Source organism: Oryzias latipes, chromosome 15, assembly GCF_002234675.1.
Source record: "Oryzias latipes chromosome 15, ASM223467v1".
NCBI lineage: Eukaryota > Metazoa > Chordata > Actinopteri > Beloniformes > Adrianichthyidae > Oryzias > Oryzias latipes.
The window spans coordinates 553,039-575,306 of record NC_019873.2 but is presented as its reverse complement, the minus strand read 5'-3'; the positions used below and the strand labels follow the sequence as shown (position 1 = coordinate 575,306).

At 41.4% G+C, this 22,268-nt stretch overlaps 1 protein-coding gene across 2 annotated transcripts in view; it reads right to left on the bottom strand.

Moving 5' to 3' along the window:
- Positions 1-22,268, bottom strand: part of itsn1 (intersectin 1) — a 116,096-nt gene that overhangs the window by 73,266 nt on the left and 20,562 nt on the right. For both annotated transcript variants that reach the window (XM_023963057.1, XM_023963058.1), the window contains exons 3-11: positions 22,084-22,176; positions 21,880-21,943; positions 20,035-20,195; positions 19,547-19,735; positions 18,335-18,398; positions 13,421-13,521; positions 5,852-5,915; positions 5,642-5,779; positions 5,445-5,539 (exon numbers count right to left, since the gene is read on the bottom strand). In XM_023963057.1, coding sequence (XP_023818825.1) covers positions 5,445-5,539; positions 5,642-5,779; positions 5,852-5,915; positions 13,421-13,521; positions 18,335-18,398; positions 19,547-19,735; positions 20,035-20,195; positions 21,880-21,943; positions 22,084-22,176 — 969 coding nt within the window. The remainder of the gene's footprint in view (positions 1-5,444; positions 5,540-5,641; positions 5,780-5,851; positions 5,916-13,420; positions 13,522-18,334; positions 18,399-19,546; positions 19,736-20,034; positions 20,196-21,879; positions 21,944-22,083; positions 22,177-22,268) is intronic.

The window sequence follows — 22,268 nt, the reverse complement described above, 5'->3', positions numbered from 1 at the left end:
GTGACCTCAACATGTGTTTAGATCCAGAGATGGATAGGCTAAATAACACAGGAAATCTTAGAATCTGGCAATCCACAAACACTGTTAAACAGTACATGGAGGATTTTGGTCTTTGTGATGTTTGGCGTTTATTCTATCCCACGAAAAGAGCTTATAGCTTTTTTCCCACAGTTCATCAATCATTCTCCAGGCTAGATTATTTCTTGGTCAACAGCTCTTTGTTGAGTTTAGCTACGGAAGCACAGATCCACCCCATTACTATCAGTGACCACGCACCGGTTTCCCTGACTCTAAAAAACAAAACATCACCACCTTCATTAAGGAGCTGGAGGTTCAATACATCGTTGCTCAGAGACTCTAACTTTATAGACTTTTTTGCTAAAGAATGGTCCTCATATTTACAAAATAATGACCACTCAGGTTTTTTTATGCCTTTTATGAGAAGCCGGGAAAGCAGTCATGAGAGGAAAAATAATCGCCTTCTCATCCCACAAAAAAAGAAAAGATAACTCTAAACTAGTGGATTTAGAGCAAAAAATCAGACTGTTAGAGGAAACCTACAGCAACTCTCCGGAGGAACAAACGCTACAACAAATAAGGAAAGTAAGAATTGAATTAAATAAAATAACTAATCAAAGAACACAGGTTTTATTACAGAGATTAAACTTGGAGAGGTTTGATCACAGTAATGAATCTGGGACATTTTTGGCAAATCAAATCAAAATAAACAAAGAAAAGACAACTATTTCATCAGTCATAGACCTAACAGGAAACGCAAAACATGATCCAGCCGCAATAAACTCTGTTTATAAAACTTTTACCAATACCTTTACTCATCCCAAATTGATCCTTCTGACAATGACATTAATAGTTTTCTCAATAGCATAGATTTGCCTAGAATGGAGGAACAAATTACAGCCCTGGAGTCCCCTCGTACTGAAGAAGAACTACATAAAGCATTAACCAACATGCCTCGTAAAAAAGCTTCAGGACCAAACGGCTTCCCAGAAGATATAAAGAGTTTTGGCAAATTTTAGCTCCCATTTTTCTCAGAATGACAATAGAAATTAATGAAAACATTAATCTACCTCCAAATATGAACTCTGCCAACATTATTTTACTTCTGAAACCTGGGAAAGATCCCACATCACCATCCAGCTATCGACCCATATCACTGATTAATGCAAATCTTAAAATAATCTGCAAAGCTTTGGCAGGAAGGCTGGAGAAGGTAGTTACAAAGAGGAACCAGACAAGGCTGTCTACCATCTCCGTCTTTATTTGCACTATTTATTGAACTTGTAGCTGCTGCAATTAGGCAAAGTCGAGACATTGAAGGCATTTAAACCAGAAATCTAGAACACAAAATAAGTCTTTATGCAGATGATGTTTTACTATTCTCTCCAAATTCACAATCTTCCATCTGCCAAATCATCTCCCTAATTAATACATTTTCCTCAGTTTCAGAATACTCCATAAACTGGTCTAAAAGCACAATACTACCGATTAATTGCTATTATATAAATTAAACTACAAACAGGCAACATAAAGTACTTAGGTATAAATATTTCCCTCTAGGCTTTCTGATCTATTCAAGATAAACCACACCCAACTCCTTAAAGAGCAATTGTCAGAGCAATTGAGGCTGATCTGACTAGATGGAAAGCTCTACCCATTTCTTTAATTGGGAGAGTTGCAATCATAAAAATGACGATTCTTCCCAAAATTAACTACCTGTTTTCAATGATTCCTTCCAAACCTCCAACTACTTGGTTCAAATCATTAGATTCATTCATTTCCCAATTCCTTTGGGAAGGTAAACCACCAAGGATCAGTCTGAAAACTATTCAAAAACCTAAAGACAGAGGAGTACTAGCCCTTGCAAACTTCCAGGACCCCCTCTTCCCTGGGGTGCCCCCCTCCTGGGTGAGGACGGCTGGCCCCTGCCTTGCTCCTTCCTGGACCAACCGTGGGCCGGGTGGGTGGCTGCTCCCGGGTCTCGCTTGGGGGGTCCTGGCTCGTACCTGGGGTTGGGGCAGGGGGATGCCCAGAACTCCTGGGTGATGATGAGGTGCTCGTCTGGGGCTGTGGGCACCCTTCTCGGGTGGGGCCCTGCGTTGGGCCCTCCCGGCGTGGCGGGGGGGCTGCTCTCCTGGTTGGGCTGGGGCGGCACTCTCTTTCCCCCCATGCCTCCCTGCTCTCTGGCTTTGGGGGCCCCCTTGGCGGTCCTGCTGGCCCTGGCCTGGGTGGCGGATGTGATTGCCCGGGGGACGGTTGTTCTCTATCTGCTACCGTGCGGGCATTGGGGGGTTCACTTCCACTTCTATAATCACCCTCTTTTCCCCCCTCTCTAACATCCCTCTCTCTTCTTTCCTTTTCCGTCCGGTCCAACACAAAAGATTTTCAAATAAGATTAAAATGAATCAAGTTTGGCCTTGATTACAAAAGGGGTTTATTCAGACATACCTCTGGTTTGTCAGAAGATTCATAACCCCTGTTGTTAAAGTAAAATGAATGAAAGAAAAATAATATATATACATATACATATATATACATATATATATATATATATACATATATATATATATATATATATATATATATATATATATACATACACACACACACACACATATGTGTGTGAGTGTGTGTCTATATATATATATATACACACAGGTCTGAGTCAAATTAAATAAATAAATGAAATGAAAGTCGGGTATCAGAATACCCGACTTTCTTTCTTTCCATTTTTCTTTTCTTTCTTTTTAAGTATCGCTTCGGTTGACTACTAGTTGGCCTACTACTTTTTTTCCATCCTTTTTCTTCACCCACTACATCCCTTTCAGGGTCTCGCTGCTCCTAGATCCTGTCCCGTGGAAGCGGGGTATATCTGGGAAGGTCCAGGGGCCTGAGCGAGTGTCTACGCCCTGGCTCTCCCATTCATTCAGCAGAGCTATGGTATTAAGATAATTTCCTTTCCAGGGGATTAATAACATTCTAAAAAGTTTTATTATGTTTTATCTTAGTAAATGAGGCTCAACGCACATGCTTATTCAGTTGAATCGATATTTCGGATCTCGATGTATATTCTTGCGACACATTTTGGGTCGTCGGGGCCTTCAAGTCCTTCTCTGAAGGATTAAAAAGTATCTGATTCATGTGGTAATTATATTTTGTCTGTGCATACTTATTAAATCATTCCAAATCAGAATCAGACTAACTTTATTGATCCCACACGTGAGAAATGTGTTCGTTACCGTAGCAAATGAAAGCATTGTAAACATAAGAGAAAGAGAAAAAAAAGAATAATAAAACAACAAAACAAAAAATTAACATTAATGTAAACAATAAGGTGGCATAATTTAAAAAGCTATTTACAGACAGTGCAGGTAAAAAGATGTGCAGCAAAATAAAATGCAAAAAAAAAGAAAGAAAAAATGTGCAAAGGTTATCTGTTGCATTGTGAGTTATTGTACAGGGTTATTGTGTTGAGTATGAAGGATTTCTGGTACAGGGCAGTTTTGAAGTGGAGCTGTCTGAGCCTCCTAGAGAAAGAGCTCCGCTGTTTGTCCAGAACAGGGTGGATAGGATGGTCTGGGTTGTCCATGATGGATAAGAGCTTGTTTAGTGACCTCCTCTACATTACTGCTTCAAATAATTCCAGTTTGCAGCCGATGGCAGAACCCGCCTTCCTGATCACCTTGTTTAGTCTATTGGCGTAACTGACTGCAATGCTGCTTCCTCAGCAGACCAAAGAGGAGAACAAGGTGTTGGAAAAATGTATATAAGTTATCTCATATTTGCTTTCTTGCATTACTTAGCTATATGGGTAATATAACCATGCATGCAGAAGTGTCTGTGTCCAAGTTTGTTTCAAAGGAAGGTGAAGGTGAAACCCTTGGGAGGAGACTGACTACCTTAGCGTCTTCCCAGAATCAGCGTGAAGGCTATGTGTTATCTGTTTCCAGACTGGATTCAAGGGCTTCTCTGTGTCAGTTATCCGTGAGAAAAGACTTTGCAGGTCCAAGTTTCAGCTTCCTTAGGAAGTAGAGTCTACTGCAGGCCTTCTTGTACACAGCAGTGCTGTGGCTCCTCTAGCTCAGTCTGCTGTCGATAGTCACTCCCAGGTATTTATACTCTTCCACCACTTCCACATCCCTGTCCAGGATGCAGAGGGGTTGTAAGACTGTCCCCTTCCTTCTGAAGTTGATCACCATCTCCCTGGTCTTGTCCACGTTGAGCAGCAGGTGATTCTCTCCAGCCCACTCCACAAATCCGTCCACCAGCCTCCTGATGATTCTCACCATGCCTCCACCACCATCCAGGTGTGAGTGAGTTCTCTGCAGCAGATGGATGACAGCATCATCCACCCCCAGGCGAAGGTCCAGAGAAGAGCTCACCAACGGTCTCACCTGAGCCAACACCAGCCTCTCCAGCACCTTCATCACGTGAAGTGAGGGCAACTGGACGGAAATCCCTGGGGTGAGATGAAGATCTCTTGGGTACGGGGACCAGGCAGGAGGACTTCCAAAGGAGGGGCACCCTCTCCAGTCTGAGGCTCGGGTTGAAGAGATGCTGGAGAACCGCAGACAGCTGGTGGGCACAGGTCCTCAGGGTTTGAGGGCTGACGCCATCCGGGCCAGCTGCTTTGTGCTGGTTACGTTTCTCCAGCTGTTTCTTCACCTGGCAGGCTGTTACAGTCAAACAGGGAGGGAGGGGGGTGGTGGTTGGACTGGGGGGAGGGGTGATGGACTGTGGGCCCAGTTGTTTGGTGTAGTAGAGGGGGCTTAAAGGTGAGGAGGTGTGGAGAGTTCATGAGGGGGGAGGTAAGATAACTGAGAGGGAGCAGGAGCTGGGGGAGGTCTGTCTATTCCACTTTATTGTGTTTATGATAGTTATGCAGCTTCCAGGAAGACGTATTTTCCCAATGGATCATTTAACCACATTTCAGCTGACCTTTGTTGCCAGGCAGGGTTAGAGCTAAAGTGGCCTTCACGATCCGTTCTGAAGGACCCGCAATCCCAGACATTAATCTCTTTCAACCAATCAGATTGTGAGTTGGTGTCAGCAGGGCCTTCTAGCAGGCTTAAGGCCTGTTCACACCGGGACGAATTTCGCCGGCGATTTTCGCCGACGTTTAACGCCTCGTGACTAAACAATGGGCACCAATGAGAGTGTGCACACCGACGCGAAAAAATGCCACGCGTCAAAGCGTCAAAAAAAAAAACGAAACCAGCTCTGGAATCCAGAGTTCTTTCAGGATCTCACAAATGATCTTTTCTTTCATAGGGCAGCTTTTGTAGGTAACACGCATGTTTGTCATAATAACATATAATAACATATTTACTAAGGATCATTTCTCTAAAGAAAACCAGGTTTCCCCTTATTTCTGCTAAACGAAACCAGGATGTGAGGTAAAGCCGACTTTAGGAACAGGATCTCACCAGGTAGTTTCTTCTCCTGGCAACTCTCTGATTCGTCCTCCACCTCCTCCTGGATGCTTTTTTGGTCTGACTGAACACTGTCGCTCCGCACCCGCCTTGAACAAACACATACACCTTTAGTCCCCAACTGACCACTTGCTGGGCTTTAGACAACTGGACGGCTGAAGTTACCCTTCTGTTATTGAAACAGTCTGTACCTGAATGTTGGGGGGAGGTATTCTGGCGGCAGCACAGGTGGCAGGGGTAAGCCTGACATGGCCATATCTATAAGATGCATGGCCAAGATGAACTCCTCGGCCGTCAGCTTTCCATCTTGATCGATGTCTGACAGGCTCCTTCAGAGAAAAGACAAAGCTTCAACATTTCTTCACTTTTCCAAACAAAGGGTTTGAATTCTGGGCACTGACCATATGGTGGCCAGCTGACCCTGAGGAAGACTGGACTGCATCAGGATGGTACGAGCCTGTGGGCCTAAAGCACACCAACATACGTTCAAACATGTCAGATTCAAATATAAAGTTAATCTAGAACGTTCTTCTCTCAAAAAGTTATTGCCTTAGTTAAATCTGCCTTTATGGTTTCTATCCTCAGGCTGAAAACATTCTAAACACACACACTAACCACTTCTCACTACAATGCCACTTTCTCTATAGAACACTCTCTGTCATATGTTTCTATTCAGTTTTATAAATACTAATCATTGTCACTTTGTTGTGTCTGAACTTGCAGCGCCAATCCAATGCTGCTGTCATTTCGATGTACTCTGTGCATTAAAATAAAAAAGGGATTTGATTCTGATTCTAATAAACCAGGGGCTGGCAACCTGGGGCACACGTGCCAGAGGGAAAGACAATGGCACGTGGGAGCGTGACAACAATAAGCACTTGATCTCTTGTCTGTTTGTATTTCTCAGATTTGGGGGAAAAAATTGGGTTTGAGTGATCATCCATCTATAGGGTCATAAGGATAGGGCCATTCACACATCGCTGTTACTGTGACCCCCCACCTATAGAATTATTGACACTTTTCCATGTCAGCCTTTATGATACGCACCTTGGAAAAAAAAATAAGTTTCCCACACTGAAATGAAAATGTAATAATGACTGTGTATTTAGAAAATGAGATGACAGGTGGGGTGAAATGAGCGATTGTCTGCGGATGGAATGTGAGCACGTGCTTAAGTGGAAAGTGCACAAATCTGATCCAAGAGCTGTTGCAGCGGCTGACATTTATCAATATATGTTTTTGGTTTTCACAAACTGTTGCTGGTATTTTGGCCCAATCCTCCATGCAGATCTCCTCTACAGCAGTGATGTTATGGGGCTGCCGTTGGGCAACAGAGGACTTTCACCTCCCTCCAAAGATTTTCTATGGGGTTGATTTCTGGAGACTAGTTAGGCCACTCCAGGACCTTGAAATGTATCTTATGAAGCCACTCCTTCGTTACCCAGGCAACGTGTGTTTGGGCTCGTTGTCATGCTGAAAGACCTAGCCACGTTTCATCTTCAATGTCCTTGCTGATGGAAGGAGGTTTTCACTCAAAATCTGACCTTACATGGCCCAATTCATTCTTTCCTTTACCTGGATCAGTCATCCCGGTCTCTTTGGTGAAAAAATCCCAAATCATGATGCTTCCCCCCACATGCTTTACAGTAGCTATGGTGTTCTCTGGATGCAGCTCAGCATCTTTTCTCCTCCAAAAGCGATGAGTAGAGTTCTCACCCAAAAGTTCTATTTTGGTTTCATGTGACCATAGGACATTCTCCCAATCCTCTTCTGGATCATCTAAATGCTCTCTAGCAGACTGTAGACCAGGGGTCGGGAACCTATGGCTCGCGAGCCATATATGGCTCTTTTGTTGATCACGTGGCTCGCAGACAAATCTTTAATTATACTTTTTTTTTTTTTCATTAGACCAGTCCTTCTCGGGCGCGATGCGATGCCAGAGGCGCGCAGTAGTAGTGGTGCATGGAGAAAAAAATCTGCGCCAGCACTATCAGTTTACTATTATCTATTATTTCACAGAGTTTGTACCAGCCGGAAACCTGTGAATTGCCGTGCCTAAAACTGCGCGCTCCCGTCTCTGAGAAAGAGCGCGCAGTTGCGGGGACGGGATGTGTGAGGAAGAAAGCAGAGGGTGGGGGTGAGGGGTTGTGGGGACCGGCAGCAGGTGAACCGCGCAGGGATTGTAAAAACGTAAAACCCGCTGCCCGTCACTCACTGCAGCGTGTGAGTGTGTGTTTGGCTCTGTATCTGCATGTGAGCAGTCTTTGTCACATCTACAGAACAGTCCGACCTACGATCACATTTAAAGTCTCAACGCCTGCATGAAGCAGAAACTCACCATGTATAATCAACCAGACTACTAGACCATCAGCAGAACTACCACGAGAAATACTCATCATTTATTAGCAACAGCATAACGATGTTATTAAAAAGAATCCACAGACTTATTGTACTTTAAAAATGTTGAAATTAAATCAAATGCACACATTCACTTGTATATTTAGTTTTAAACATATTGTCGCGGACTGGGTTGGATGGCTGTAGGGCCAGGTTAAAAGTTCTGGAGTTCATTGAACGCATCAAACAGAGATCTGATTGGCTCTCAGTTCTGTCAGAATAAAGAACTTTAAAAGAGGTTAAGACTCCGTGCCTCAGTGTGGGAAGGGGACACTACATTATTGTATGACTTTTTCGAAATTACATTTCAAAATATGTGGCGTTTATGGCTCTCTTGGCCAAAAAGGTTCCCGACCCCTGCTGTAGACGGTTCTGCACATGTACTGGCTTTAGTAGGGGGACACGTCTGGCACTGCAGGGTTTGAGTCCCAGCTCTCGGCAGGTCATTCACTAGGTCCTCCCGTGTGGTTCTGGGACTTTTGCTCACCATTCTTGTGATCATTTTGACCCCACAGGGTGAGATCTTGGGGGGAGCCCCAGATGGAGGGAGATAATCAGTGGTCTTCCATTTCCTAATAATTGCTCCCACAGTTGATTTCTTCACATCAAGCTGCTTATCTGTTGCAGTATCAGTCTTCCAGCCTGGTGCAGGTCAACAATTTGGTTTCTGGTGTCCTTAGACAGCTCTCTGGCCCTGGCCATAGAAGAGTTTGGAGTGTGACTGTTTGAGGTTGTGAACAGGTGTCTATACATTCCCAAAAATAGTATGACTTGGAAAAACAAGATCTGCTTTAGATTTGTTCAATTAAGAAATAATTAGAATTCTTCCTACAACATATATTAAAGTCAGAGGGGAAAAGAAGCTAAAGTGACTATATCGGATGTCCCTCAATATATGGAAGAAAGCAATGATTACTTCATGTTTGAACCTGTAGAGAGAATTTACATGAGAAATCACAATTCATTTTTTATTACACCAAACATATCAAGCAAGCATTATAACAAATCAGATGAAGCTCAGTGTTGGTTTGAATGTGGAAATAGAACAGCAGGACCTTTTCACATCCTTTGGAGATGTGAAAAGATAAGATCCTAAAGCTCATAGGTGATTAGAACAACCATCAATATAACTGGATATAACTTGACTAGAGTACCAAAGGACTGTACTGTAATTTATCTGGGCAACTAAACTCAGAAGTTTGGACACACCTTCTCATTCAAAGAGCTTTCTTTATTTTCATGATTATGAAAATCTTAGAGTCACACTGAAGGCATCAAAACTGTGAATTAACTCATGTGGAATTATATACATAACAAAAAAGTGTGAAACAACTGAAAATATGTCATATTGTAGGTTCTTCATAGTAGCCACCTTTTGCTTTGATTACTGCTTTGGACACTCTTGACATTCTCTTGATGAGCTTCCAGAGGTAGTCACCTGAAATGGTCTTCCAACAGTCTTGAAGGAGTTCCCAGAATGCTTAGCATTTGTTGGCCCTTTTGCCTTCACTCTGCGGTCCAGCTCTCCCCAAACCATCTTGATTGGGTTCAGGTCAGGTGACTGTGGAGGCCAGGTCATCTGGTGCAGCCCCCCATCACTCTCCTTCTTGGTCAAATAGCCCTTCCACAGCCTGGAGGTGTGTTTGGGGTCATTGTCCTGCTGAAAAATAACTGATGGTCCAACTAAACGCAAACCGGATGGAATAGCATGCTGCTGCAGGATGCTGTGGTAGCCATGCTGGTTCAGTATGCCTTTAATCTGGAATAAATCCCCAACAGTGTCACCAGCAAAGCACCCCCTCACCATCACACCTCCTCCTCCATGCTTCACGGTGGGAACCAGGCATGTAGAGTCCATCCCTTTACCTTTTCTGCGTCGCACAAAGACACGGTGGTTGGAACCAAAAATCTCCAATTTGGACTCATCAGACCAAAGCCCAGATTTCCACTGGTCTGATGTCCATTCCTGGTGTTCTTTAGCCCAAACAAGTCTCTTCTGCTTGTTGCCTTTCTTTAGCAGTGGTTTCCTAGCAGATATTCTAGCATGTAGGCCTGATTCACACAGTCTCCTTTGAACAGTTGTTGTAGAGATGCTAGAACTCTGTGTGCCATTGACCTGCTCTCTAACAGTCTATTCAGTAGGACTATCAGCTGTGTATCCACCTGAATTCTGCACAACACAACTGATGGTCCCAACCCCATTTATAAGGCAAGAAATCCCACTTATTAAACCTGACAGGACACACCTGTGAAGTGAAAAACATTTCAGGTGACTACCTCTAGAAGCTCTTCAAGAGAATGTCAAGAGTGTGCAAAGCAGTAATCAAAGCAAAAGGTGGCTACTATGAAGAACCTACAATATGACATATTTGGTTGAATGCTGTAAAGCATTCAACCCTTTGTTTTCCTCTTATGCTATCTTCCGCTGTTTTTCGGCACTTAACTTCTTCTACAATTTTTAACCTATTTTAACCATTCAACTTTTAAAATGTTCAGCTCTTTCAACTTATTTATGCTATGACTTTTGGTTTTTCAAATCCTTCAACTTTTTAAGATATTCCAGGTTTTCCGGGAATTTTTGCCCTATTAAAATACATTGGGAAGTTATGGTACAAGAGGTTGCCGGTTCGACACCCGGTTCGGACACCTCAAAAATGTTTCATCCATTCAACTATTAAAATTTTCAACTCTTTCAACTTATTCCAGCTATGACTTTTGGCCCTTGAAATCCTTCAACTTTTCAAGATATTCCAGGATTTTCCAGGATTTTCCAAGATTTTTGCTCCATTAAAATACATGGAGAATCCTTGAAACCCTTGTTTTTTTCAACCATTGTAACTTCAACATGCCTTTAGCTAAAAACACCGTTCAAACATTAAACTGCTCATAAGACTTTGTATTTCAATATAAGTTTTGAAATTATTATGGGATGGCAACACCAACTACGGTTTTGCGGCCATTTTCTGCCTAAATGTGAGGCGAATTTAAACTTCCGTTTTTACCTATTTTAACCATTTTACTGTTGCAATGTTAAGAACCTTTCAGCTTAATCCTTTCAGCTATTACTTTTGCAATAAACTTCATCCATGGCTGGAACTGAACATATTAAAATTCACTGGATCTGGACCTATAAGGAATGTGGGCGTGATTAGCAAACAAACTTCGTTGCTAAGGACGTCCAAAGGTTTACTTTTCCCGATTTGTCTGAAACTGACGTTGATTTGTTCGTCATCCCCAGGCGACCCACACGTAAAATGGTTGCTATGGAGATAAAATTAATAGAAAACCCGCCATTTTGAAAAAAGTGGATTTTCTATCAACGTAGAATATGTAGCTTTTACCAATATGATTCTCTCAAACAATGTGTTTTTTTGAGTCAGTTGATGATGCTGATACTAGCACTTTTAGCCATTTTAGTATCATCTTCAACTTTTCAACAGTACATCCATTTTTTTCAACAATTTCAGCTTTCATGCTTAACTCCGTCTACAAATTTTGACCTGTTTCGGTCATTCTACTTTTACAATGTTCACCTATGACTTTTGGTCCTTTAACTTTTCAAAATATTCCAAGATTTTCCAGGACAGTTCAGCCATTTTTTCAACAATTTCAGCTTTCATGCTTAACTCCTTCTACAATAGTTGACCCATTTTAGACATTCTACTTTTACAATGTTAAGCTTTTTCCTCATATCTCTGCTTTCATTCAGCAATACAGCATTCAACCCTGCATTTTCTTCTGGACAAAATGCAGCTCCTTCTAGTTTCAGTTGTTTCACACTTTGTTGTTATGTATATAATTCCACATGTGTTTATTCATAGTTTTGATGCCTTCAGTGTGAATCTACAATTTTCATAGTCATGAAAATAAAGAAAACTCTTTGAATGAGAAAGTGTGTCCAAACCTTTGGTCTGTACTGTACAATACTCTAAAAAATAACCAATGTTTAATTACATTCATCTTCTAAACCAGTTTTGTCCCCTTTCAAGGTCACGGGGCTGCTAGAGTCTATCCTGGCCACTCGTGGGCGGGGGCAGGGGCCATCCTGGACAGGTCGCCATTCGCAGGGGGAATACATGCTAACTCGACACAGAAAGGTTCTGTTTCAGGGCCCCCAGCCGGGACTTGAATCTGGGGCCTTCTTGGTGTGAGGCAAGAGCGCTAACCACTGCACTACATAAATCAACAATAGTGTTTCTTTGTTCATTCACCAAACATATGGGGGTTTATAGGTGTGTATATGAACGCAAATATTGTGTTAATGTCAATTCTGGATGCTCATGGGTTGTGGTCTGCTTATTCTGTAATTGTTATTGTTAAATAAAAAACAAATAAAATTTTAATTTAAAAAAAATTACAGCTTTAGACATTTCAGCATCAAGCATGTCAGCTTCAGAAACATCAGCTCTGGTCATACCAGCTTCAGACACGTTAGTGTTGCACACATCATCTTAAAAATAGCTTGTGGTCTTCAGACACATACAGACAAGTCTACCTAAGACAGATAAGATAATCCTTTATTTGTTCCACCATAGGTAAATTCTAATGTTTAGTTAGCTAGATTAGTTCAGACATGTCAATTGCCAGAGCTGTTAGCATCAGAGACACTTGTTTTAGTAACATTATGCTTCACACATGTATGCTTCAGTAATGTTTGCTTAAGATATGCATCCTTCAGACTAGGGCTGAGTATCGCAATTAATTTCCAAAATAGATTCAATTCTATTCACCAGAGCCTGGATCAATTTGATTCACGATTTTTTTGATTCTTCCGATCCACTCAATTAGATTTGATTTAATTATATTTTGAATGTACACGGTGTATACATTTAGACATATTTGTATAGAAATACATTAATAATCTATGTATGTTTTGAAGATATTCATATTAATCTACACCAAACAGTGTTACATGATTTCTCAAACAGAGGAGCTCCAGCTAATATGTCCAGATCATTTACATTGTAAAGGCTCTAAATTGGCTTATAATACAAAATAAATGTTCTTTCTCTCCTGGAGGGCATTTCAGTTTGGCCACTAGGTGGAGCTCATGCTTAGCATTACACTTTCCTAAAAGAGTTTGGAAAAGTCATGCCTGTGAGTTTATACAGCTGTTCATTTAGTCAGCCATGTATGTTTAGGTCAACTAAGTTTAGCATTAGCCTTACTTCAGACCCCCCAGCATCAGGCACAAATGATTTATGAAAGTATTCTTTAGAAACACAAGTTTTAGATGTGCGCATTTCCAACAAGTATGCTTTGGAAACACATGCTATAGAATTGTATGCTTAAGTAATGTATGCGTGATAAACATCAGCTTAAGATGGGTATGCTTAACTCATAAGAACCCATAATGACATCAGTGTAACAGAAAAATATCAGAAATAGATACTGTGGTTCGTGGTAAAATACAAATAATTTTCTTTTTAAGAAAAAATGGGTCTGTGTTCTTATGGGTTAAGACATGTCAGCTTTAGACAAAGCAGCAGATACATCGATTTTGGACAAGTATCAAACACATAAGCTTCAGACCTAAACCTCAAAAACATCAGGTGGAAGGAGCTCATGCCTACCTGTAAGGTGTCCGCTCATCATCTTGTCATGAGAGTTAAAAAGCTGCCTGTACTTTAGCCGAGAGGACTGAGGAACGGCCCAGTCAGTGGGGGGCTGAGGGCTGGGGGCAGAACAGAAGGAGGAGGAATAGAAGACGCAATGAAGATTAGACACCAGCTACATCCTATGTCTCTGAAATATTACTATATATTCTAAGAAAAAATAACTTTTGTCATAGTAAAACATGGAAAATGTATTTTATTTTTTTTAACTAAATAAAAAACATTTGTGCCTATTAAATACATGCATTTTTTGTTTGGTTTTAACTTGAGAAGGATTTCAGTGACAGAGGCAGTACTGCTGTAGCCAACAATTCTTTACTCAAGGTCACAATAGAGGCCAGTCCTGTTCAGGACTCCGGTAGAAAGGTGAGACAAAGAGCATACAAAGGTAGAGATGAAAGCCAAAAACTAGAACTGAAAGCAGCTCAGTGGAAAAGTATGTCTGCAAAAAGTAAACAGAATTATCTTTATGTTTAACCTCTTACAGTCCCACTTAGCCCTGCACAGTAAATCGCATATTTATTGTTATCGCAATATCAAGCTGTGCATACGCATATCGCAGAAGACGGAGAAAATCTTAAATTTTTTAAAACAATCTTACGGCAGCCTGAAGTATTTAACCAATCAAATAAATCCAGTCAGTCTGGACCATAATATATATTTGGACAGAGACACATTCTTTCTAATTTAGTTTCTGTACATTACCACAGTGAATTTTAAATAAAACAACTCAGATGCCATTGAAGTGCAGACTTTCAGCTTTTATTCCATGGGTTGAACAAAAAGATTGCATAAAAATGTGAAAAACTAAAGCATTTTTAAATACAATCCCTTCATTTCATGGCCTCATAGGTAATTGGAAAATTGACTTCCATGCTATTGCATGGGCAGGTGTGGGCAATTCCCTTGTTATGTCATCATGAGTGAAGCAGATAAAAGGCCTGGAGTTGATTAGAGGACTCGTGCTGCATTTGGAAGATTTTGCTGTGAACAGACAACATGCAGTCAAAGGAGCTCTCCATGCAGGTGAAAGGAGCCATCATTAAGCTGAGAAAACAGAAAAAAAACGTGCCAGAAATTGCTACAGTATTAGGAGTGGCAAAATCAACAGTGTGGTCCATCCTGAGAAAGAAAGAAAGAAAGAAAGAAAGAAAGAAAGAAAGAAAGAAAGCACTGGTGAACTCAGCAACGCAAAAAGACCTGGACGTCCACGGAAGACAACAGTGGTGGATGATGGCAGAATCATTTCCATGGTGAAGAGGAACCCGTTCACAACAGCCAACCAAGTGAACAACACTCTCCAGGAGGTAGGCGGATCAATATCCAAGTCTACCATCAAAAGAAGACTGCATGAAAGTAGATCCAGAGGGTACACTGCAAGATGCAAGCCACTCATAAGCCTCAAGAATAGGAAGGCTAGATTGGACTTTGCTAAAAAGCATCTTAAAAAGTTCTGGAAAAACATTCTTTGGACAGATAAAACCAAAATCAACCTCTACCAGAATGATGGCAAGAGAAAAGTATGGAGAAGACGTGGAGAAGCTCCTGATCCAAAGCACACTACATCATCAGTAAAACACGGTGGAGGCAGTGTGATGGTCTGGGCGTGCATGGCTGCTAGTGGCACTGGGACACTAGTGTTTATTGATGACGTGACACAGGACAGAAGCAGCCCAATGAATTCTGAGGTGTTCAGAGACAGACTGTCTGCACAGATCCAGGTGAATGCAGCCCTGTCTGCGCAGATCCAGGTGAATGCAGCCAAACTGATTGGATGGCGTTTCATAATCCAGATGGACAACGACCCAAAACATACAGCCAAAGCAACTCAGGAGTTTATTAAAGCAAAGAAGTGGAATATTCTTGAATGGCCAAGTCAGTCACCTGATCTTAACCCAATTGAGCAGCATTTCACTTGTTGAAGACTAAACTTCAGACAGAAAGGCCCACAAACAAACAGCAACTGTTTGCCGCTGCAGTAAAGGCCTGGCAGAGCATTCAGAAGGAGAAAACCAGCATCTGGTGATGTCCATGAGTTCAAGACTTCAGGCTGTCATTGACAACAAAGGCTTTTCAACCAAATATTAGGAATGACCATTTGGTTTACAGTTATTTCATTTGTCCAATTACCTATGAGCCCATGAAATGAAGGGATTGTGTTTAAAAATGCTTTAGTTTTTCACATTTTTATACAATCTTTTTGTTCAACCCATGGAAAAAGCTGAAAGTCTGCACTTCAATGGCATCTGAGTTGTTTTATCTAAAATTCACTGTGGTTAATGTACAGAAACTAAATTAGAAAGAATGTGTCTCTGTCCAAAGATTTATGGTCCTGACTGTTTGCATTTGACCGACCAGATGGAACCCTTTTATGGTAGATGTTTGCCTGCTATGTAGACAAGGGTCAGTTGGAGTATAATTTAATTTATGTCGACTCTTATTCAAATTCAACTGTTGCAGTGAAAAGGAGAGTGAATGTTCTGGTTGTTTTGCTATTTGTTCATGTATCGCAAGTTAAAAACGTCATCACAATATTGATCACTAATATCGCACATTGCGAGTTTTCCTCATATCGTGACGCCCAAATTCCACTCCAACTACATTTTCATCTATTTTCAAAGCGTTCTCAGTGGTCATTTAACTATGATTATGCAGTTCTTAGCTAAAATCAAAAAGCCTGAATCGTTTTTTAAGACATATTTTCTGCAGAGCGGAAGAACTGGCGTTGTTGGCTTGTTTGCGTTAGGTCTGTTAAGAACTACTAAGTCCCACATTAATGATGTCACAGCAGCACCGCGGCGGATGTCGTGTACACAGTGGTACACAAACACCAAGACGTGCACTGGGAGCAACGTGAGAGCCCTTTTCCAGGTGAGTTCAAATGAAACGCTCATGCAAGTAAGCAGTTGAGCCTTTGTTTTTTATATTTGAGAACATGACAATAGTTATGCATTTTTTTTAAAACTAACACGATTTAAAAAAAATAACACGCTAACTTGTCTGTAATTAATCGTGATCAATGCAATAATGTGACACTCTTACTTGTAATATGAAAAAAAGTGGCTTTATTTCCATCAATTACCCTTTTAAAATAACAGAAAACAAAAAAATGCTCTGTGCAAATATTTTGGCAACCTGCAGAATTGATATCATTTACTGCCCCCTTTAGTAAAGCAGAGACTTGGCAATGTCATGGATTGTTCCCAATCATCGTTTCCAAAGACCAAGTGATTTCAATCTCAAAGATTTGAAATAATCTGAGTCATCCGACCTTTGCCCCAATGGTTCCTTCCAAGCAGTTGTCTAGAACAGTGAAACCAAAATGATATGAAGTTCACAAAGCAGGAGAAGGCTAGAAGAAGATAGCAAAGCCTTTTCAGATACCAGGTGGATACCTGCTGGATCTGTTAGCTGAAAAGGCTAATCCTGATAGCTTGCTCAGATATTAGCAACACTCCAAATTAGACTAGAAAACCTCAGTAAATGCCAGTAGTTGCCTAGAGCAACTGCCACACTACTAGCCAAATGAGCTAGCACAATGCTAATATAACAGCTAAATGTCAAATAAACTAAAACAAACGGTTAAAGAAGTAAGTTAAGCTCAATATGCTAGAATGATGCTAATACAAAGGCTTATTGCTAATTTGTGTGAATCACCTCATCCAAACTGAATTCAGGTCAGACGTGTGTAATTAGGTGGATTTGTAATGAATTTACAGCAAACGGTGGAAAGAAAATGCTCTTTTACAGTTTCAGAAGCCAGAAGATGCGTGTGCAGATGGAGGGTTCCAAAGCTGTCATGGAAACGAGCAGGCAGACGGAGACACGTCCTTGCTCCCCTTAAAAAAGTAGATTTGCACTTTGCTTGAACTAAAGGTTGAATCTTTTAACCATTTTCCTCAGAGTAAAGGTTATATGCTCAGGTACACAGCAGTAATCACAAGATAAAAACAAGCTTCTTCCAAGAATTTTTGTCCACCAAAAACGCATTGGGGTCAGTGAGAGAACTCATAATCCGTTGCTGATATTTGGGGCCGCTGTAAGAAAAATACATGCCTCAGGATTTTCAGAGTTAAGTTGTCTAAAAGCCAGGAAAAATACCTACGTTTTGATGTAAAACCTGTTTTTTGTGAGGGAAATGATGCCTGAGATTTGGCTAAATGAATCAACTAAAGGTCTCTGTTCTTCTCACTCTCCTCCAGTCTGCTGCCTGAAAGTCATCTTTAGCAACTGAAAGTCATTTCACATGGACACTCATTCATGACAGAGAACGGACTCAAAGATACAAGACCTGAGAGTCTTGGCTGGCTACAAAAAGTCTTCACATTTCTTCTTCCTATACTTCCCAGGGGCAGCAGTACAAGGTACTAATTCTGCAGTGTACCCAAACTTTTGCACACACCATTATTTTGTTTTCTGTTATTTTGAAAGGGAAAAATGATGGAAATAAAATCTAATTTACAAGAATGTCTCATCTTTCCATCTTTCCTTGGCTCCTTTAAGGACAATAATAAACATTTTTACCTGGGGGCCCAAACTTTTGATCCTCACTGTGCTTCATAAAGTTTTGGTTTTACCGTTTCTGAGCTCTCTGTCAATTCTTGGTCTTAAGGATCAGAAAAAGTGTATTTGGGACAACAATGAATACGCCTTTTATTTACTGTCTGACACGTAAAGCTGCATTCCTATCGCACCACCCAAAATGTGCTGCTGCCAGGCCGATGTGCCACGCCTGACGCCCAAAACGCGCTGCAGAACCTCTGCACATTGACTTGACATTGAAACAGGACGCCGCTGACGCGTCAGAAAACCAGTAAGGGTAAGATTCGGGCAGAAATGGTATACTTCTTCTTCTTCTTCTTCATTACCTACCTAGCAGTGTCCAGCGACGAGCCTTTCTGCAGCTTGGAGCTGGAGCGGTTAAATGAGGTTGGAGCTGAAGTTCAAAGTGAATGTTATTTCAGGTGAATATCCAAGCTTTAAACAATCAAAAATAACAAAGGATTATTGTCATTATAACCAAATTACCATAGATTTAGAAGCTATAGATAAGTATGAACAAACTAGTTTTAACTAAATCCCATTTGCTGAGAACGAATTCTGCTTGAAGTTGAACATTTTAAAAATCTTCAACTAAAAAAAGAAAACTGAACATAGAAAAGATTTTTTTTAAATAAAAATGCATTAGAAAGGGGCAACATTGAAAATTCTGGATCAGATCTACCCGACCCTAAATGTGTTGTTTTACAGACGTAGATCATTTCACCCTGGAAACACTGCAAGTTAAGACAGAATTAAGAGAAAAAGACCATTTTAAACGAAAATTCAGATCAGAATGTTTTCACGCAGTCATTTCCAAACCGAACTGAAGGAATGTGTCCTACTTTAAAAGGTTAGAAACAACACTAACAGGTTACAACAATTAAAGGTACAAAGTATAAATAAGTGTCGTAAAAACCAAAAAACTGTAAAACACACCAGCAGAGCAGAGTTCCATGCTGGGTCAAAGGCCTGGCTATAAAATAGTCATAATGGGCATGTGTTGTGCTTTCAAGAACGCGATCTACATGGTTTCATGACGTTACACCGGACAAGAAGGGAAGATCTTCTTCTTTTCTTTTTCTACCGTTTAGTAGCACTCGTCTGCCACCTACAGTTCCAAGAGGCTTGGTGCGAAACGTCAAAGCAGTACAAATCTTCTGAATCTTGTAAATCTCCAATTATAGGAAAGACTTGGTGTCATATAAGTCTGGCCGGGCACAAACCACAATTATAATTTGTCTTTAATGATCACTTTTTAACTGGTTGGCACTTCTGTCAACATCTTATACGCCACTACCATCCAACGAATTACTGCCTGGTTTGCACCTTGCAGAGAGTCCATATGGGTTATTAAGGAGACTTTTGAGACCCTAATGTTCTGGTATGGACCGAAAAATTATCTGACACAAGCTTCTGAGGAGTTGAAGACCATTTCTTTGTATTTAGACGTGTATTATCCCCTTTAAGAGCAGTGGGGGGTTCACAGGGGGTCACTGAAGAAATGGTTGCGGAGACTTTGCTTTTGCAAAGCTAAGAGTTTACCTGGGAGGGAAAAGCCTGAGAGTGGTGGCATCAGGGCTGTGGGGGGAGCGCCATTTGCAATGGGCTGTGGAAGAGGTGGGGGTGCAGTTGAGACGAGAGGGGGGGACACTCCCAAAGGAAGAGGGGGTAAAGGGAGAGGCGGTAGAGGGGCTGGAATGGGAGTTGGGATTGGTGCCATTGGGGGCATCCCTGAAAAAACAAAAACACTTCAATAACCACATCACCAGGAGTAATCAGATTACTGTAATAATCAGATGTCTGATCCTAAAGACCTGGTTTAGTTTCAGGATCAGATTCCTGATCAGACTCAAACACTTTGCTTTGAAAATCTACTTATTCTTTTTTATCTCCTCCTTATATACAAAAGAACCAAAGGAGTCTTTATCATCATCATCAGCCTCCTCATCATCAAACCATCAACACGCAGCTAAACACAACACTATTATCAGCACAGTTGGAAAGACTCTTAGGGGTGAAGGAGCACTCACCAAAGGTGGTCTGGGGGGGTAAAGGCAGCAGAGGCTGTTTCATGCTAGGAGGAAGAGCTGAGGGCAGAGGGTGACCCTGGAGCTTCAATTTAATGAGCTTCATAGCAATGGAGAACTCGTGGATGTCCATGCGGCCGTCACTGTTCATGTCAGCCAGAGCCCTGCAGAGGAACAGAAAGTGAGAGCCAGTCCCTTCTTCATCATATCGGCAACATTTAAGGATTTAAGACTGGTTCCTGCTCTGCTGGAGAAAGATTTTTGTTCTTCCGTGCTAAATTGACTGAACAGAGAATATTTACCATTCCTCAATGCATTTATATGATAGTAAGAAAAACTACCCTGTCCAACTTATTACTCTTTGTCAAACCAGAACTGAGGTGTTCCTCACAGTTCTTCAGTATAGCCTGCGACAGCAAACAGTACAAAAGGTGATGATGTGGGTTCTGACAGAGCAATGGAAGCAGAAATCTGCTTCTGGCCTCTTTTTCTTCTAGAGCACATGTGTATAACTCAAGGCCCGCGGGCCAAATGTGGCCCGCCATGTCATTTTATGTGGCCCGCGAGTAGGGCTGTGACGATGACCTCATCACCGCACTTTTTTTTTTTTTTTTTGAAAGTTCAGCATAATGGTGGGTGATTGGAACTATAATAAACACCTTCATCTTTGCTGATAATTTCCTTTTTCTGCTAGTCCTGTGGTCAGACTTTCCTTCTTTCTTTCCGACTGTTCTCTCCTTCTCTCCCACCGCGCCTGTCACTGTCTCTCGTCACGCGCTCTCAGTGCCTCCGCTGCACGCCGCTCCCTTACACACGCAGGCACGCGCTTTCAGAAGCACACATCCTCATTCTACAACAGAAGTTTCCGTTTCGCGAGGAAATACGACAAATTTACTGTGTTCTAATGATTAATTTCCATTGTATTTATTTTCCGTTACAAGCTGTGTGCGTTCTTAAGTGTGCGACACGATCGCCCGCCGGAGGATTTTGTGTTGGGGGGGGGGGGGGGGGGTGTATTACTGTTCTCAGTCACCCTGTAACACCAAACATGAGCGCACACTGTTAGATTTCCATGAAAATCACTACATGTTTGGTTTGGAAAATATTTTGTGCAGCGCAACGTTACGTGTCTGTATAAACAAAGGCGGAGCCTCCTGCCCCGCGTTCTTCATGGGTGTCAGGCTTCACGGCTACCAGAAAGGTGACAGTGTCTGCAGTCTGTTTATTACTGGTATATATATAATATTCTGAGAAGATGTCTCGAGAGCATAAAAGTTTTTAATTTCTTAAAATAAAAATTGGTGTGTATTTATTCATATCTTGGGGGAATTGAAATTGAAATATCGGATTTGGCAACTAAACATTAGGACTTAAACACTGTCCACATAACCTATCCTGACAGAATCAAATGGAAAGGATTTATGCTGAGTAACAAGAAAACATACGTTTTCTACGCAACTGTAATTGTCACTTTAAAAAGTTAGAATAAATCAATGAATAAATGAGTTATTTAACATTGAGGAGTAGTTACAGTTATTTTTCATTACATTTAGTTTGAGGTATATATTATATCTGGCCCTTTGAGGACAACCATTATGCTGATGTGGCCCTCGGTTAAAATGAGTTTGACACTCCTGTTCTAGAGTGAAGATCATAAAGTAAAGCTCTCAAAAAGAAAACATAGCTTTCTTCTGTCTCTGGCAATTGAGCGTGACAGAAAGTGTCTGCCTCTTTGTATACAATGAGCCAGCTTTAGGGCAGCCAGACACCAACAAGTTTTCTCCTGAGCAACGACCTGAGTCTAAAAGTGAAGCCATTGGGCTGCTTTTCTCTGTGAGCTCAACTTACCATATCTGGGCCAAAATTGGGGGTGATAACCCTGATTGAAGGAAAAAGTTCCTAGCTTGATCACCTGACAGAAACAGAGAGGAGGAGACAATATTGAAAAAAAACAGTCAAATAAAGTCGCTGTGTGGATGCTCAGGGCAAAAACTCCCACTTCATGTTTTACCCCGAGCATCCGTACAGGATGATAGAGGATTAGAGTGTCACCTGTGATGAAGCCCCCAGCAGAGGGGGAGAGGCCGTGGAACTGCTGGTCATGTTTGGCTCTCTCATCCACGGAGATTGTGAACACATCTGGTCCTGATGCAAATAACAGAAGCACATTCATTTTCACACACATGAATGAACCATCAACAAAAAACTCGTCAAACATTTTAAACTGAGACATAATA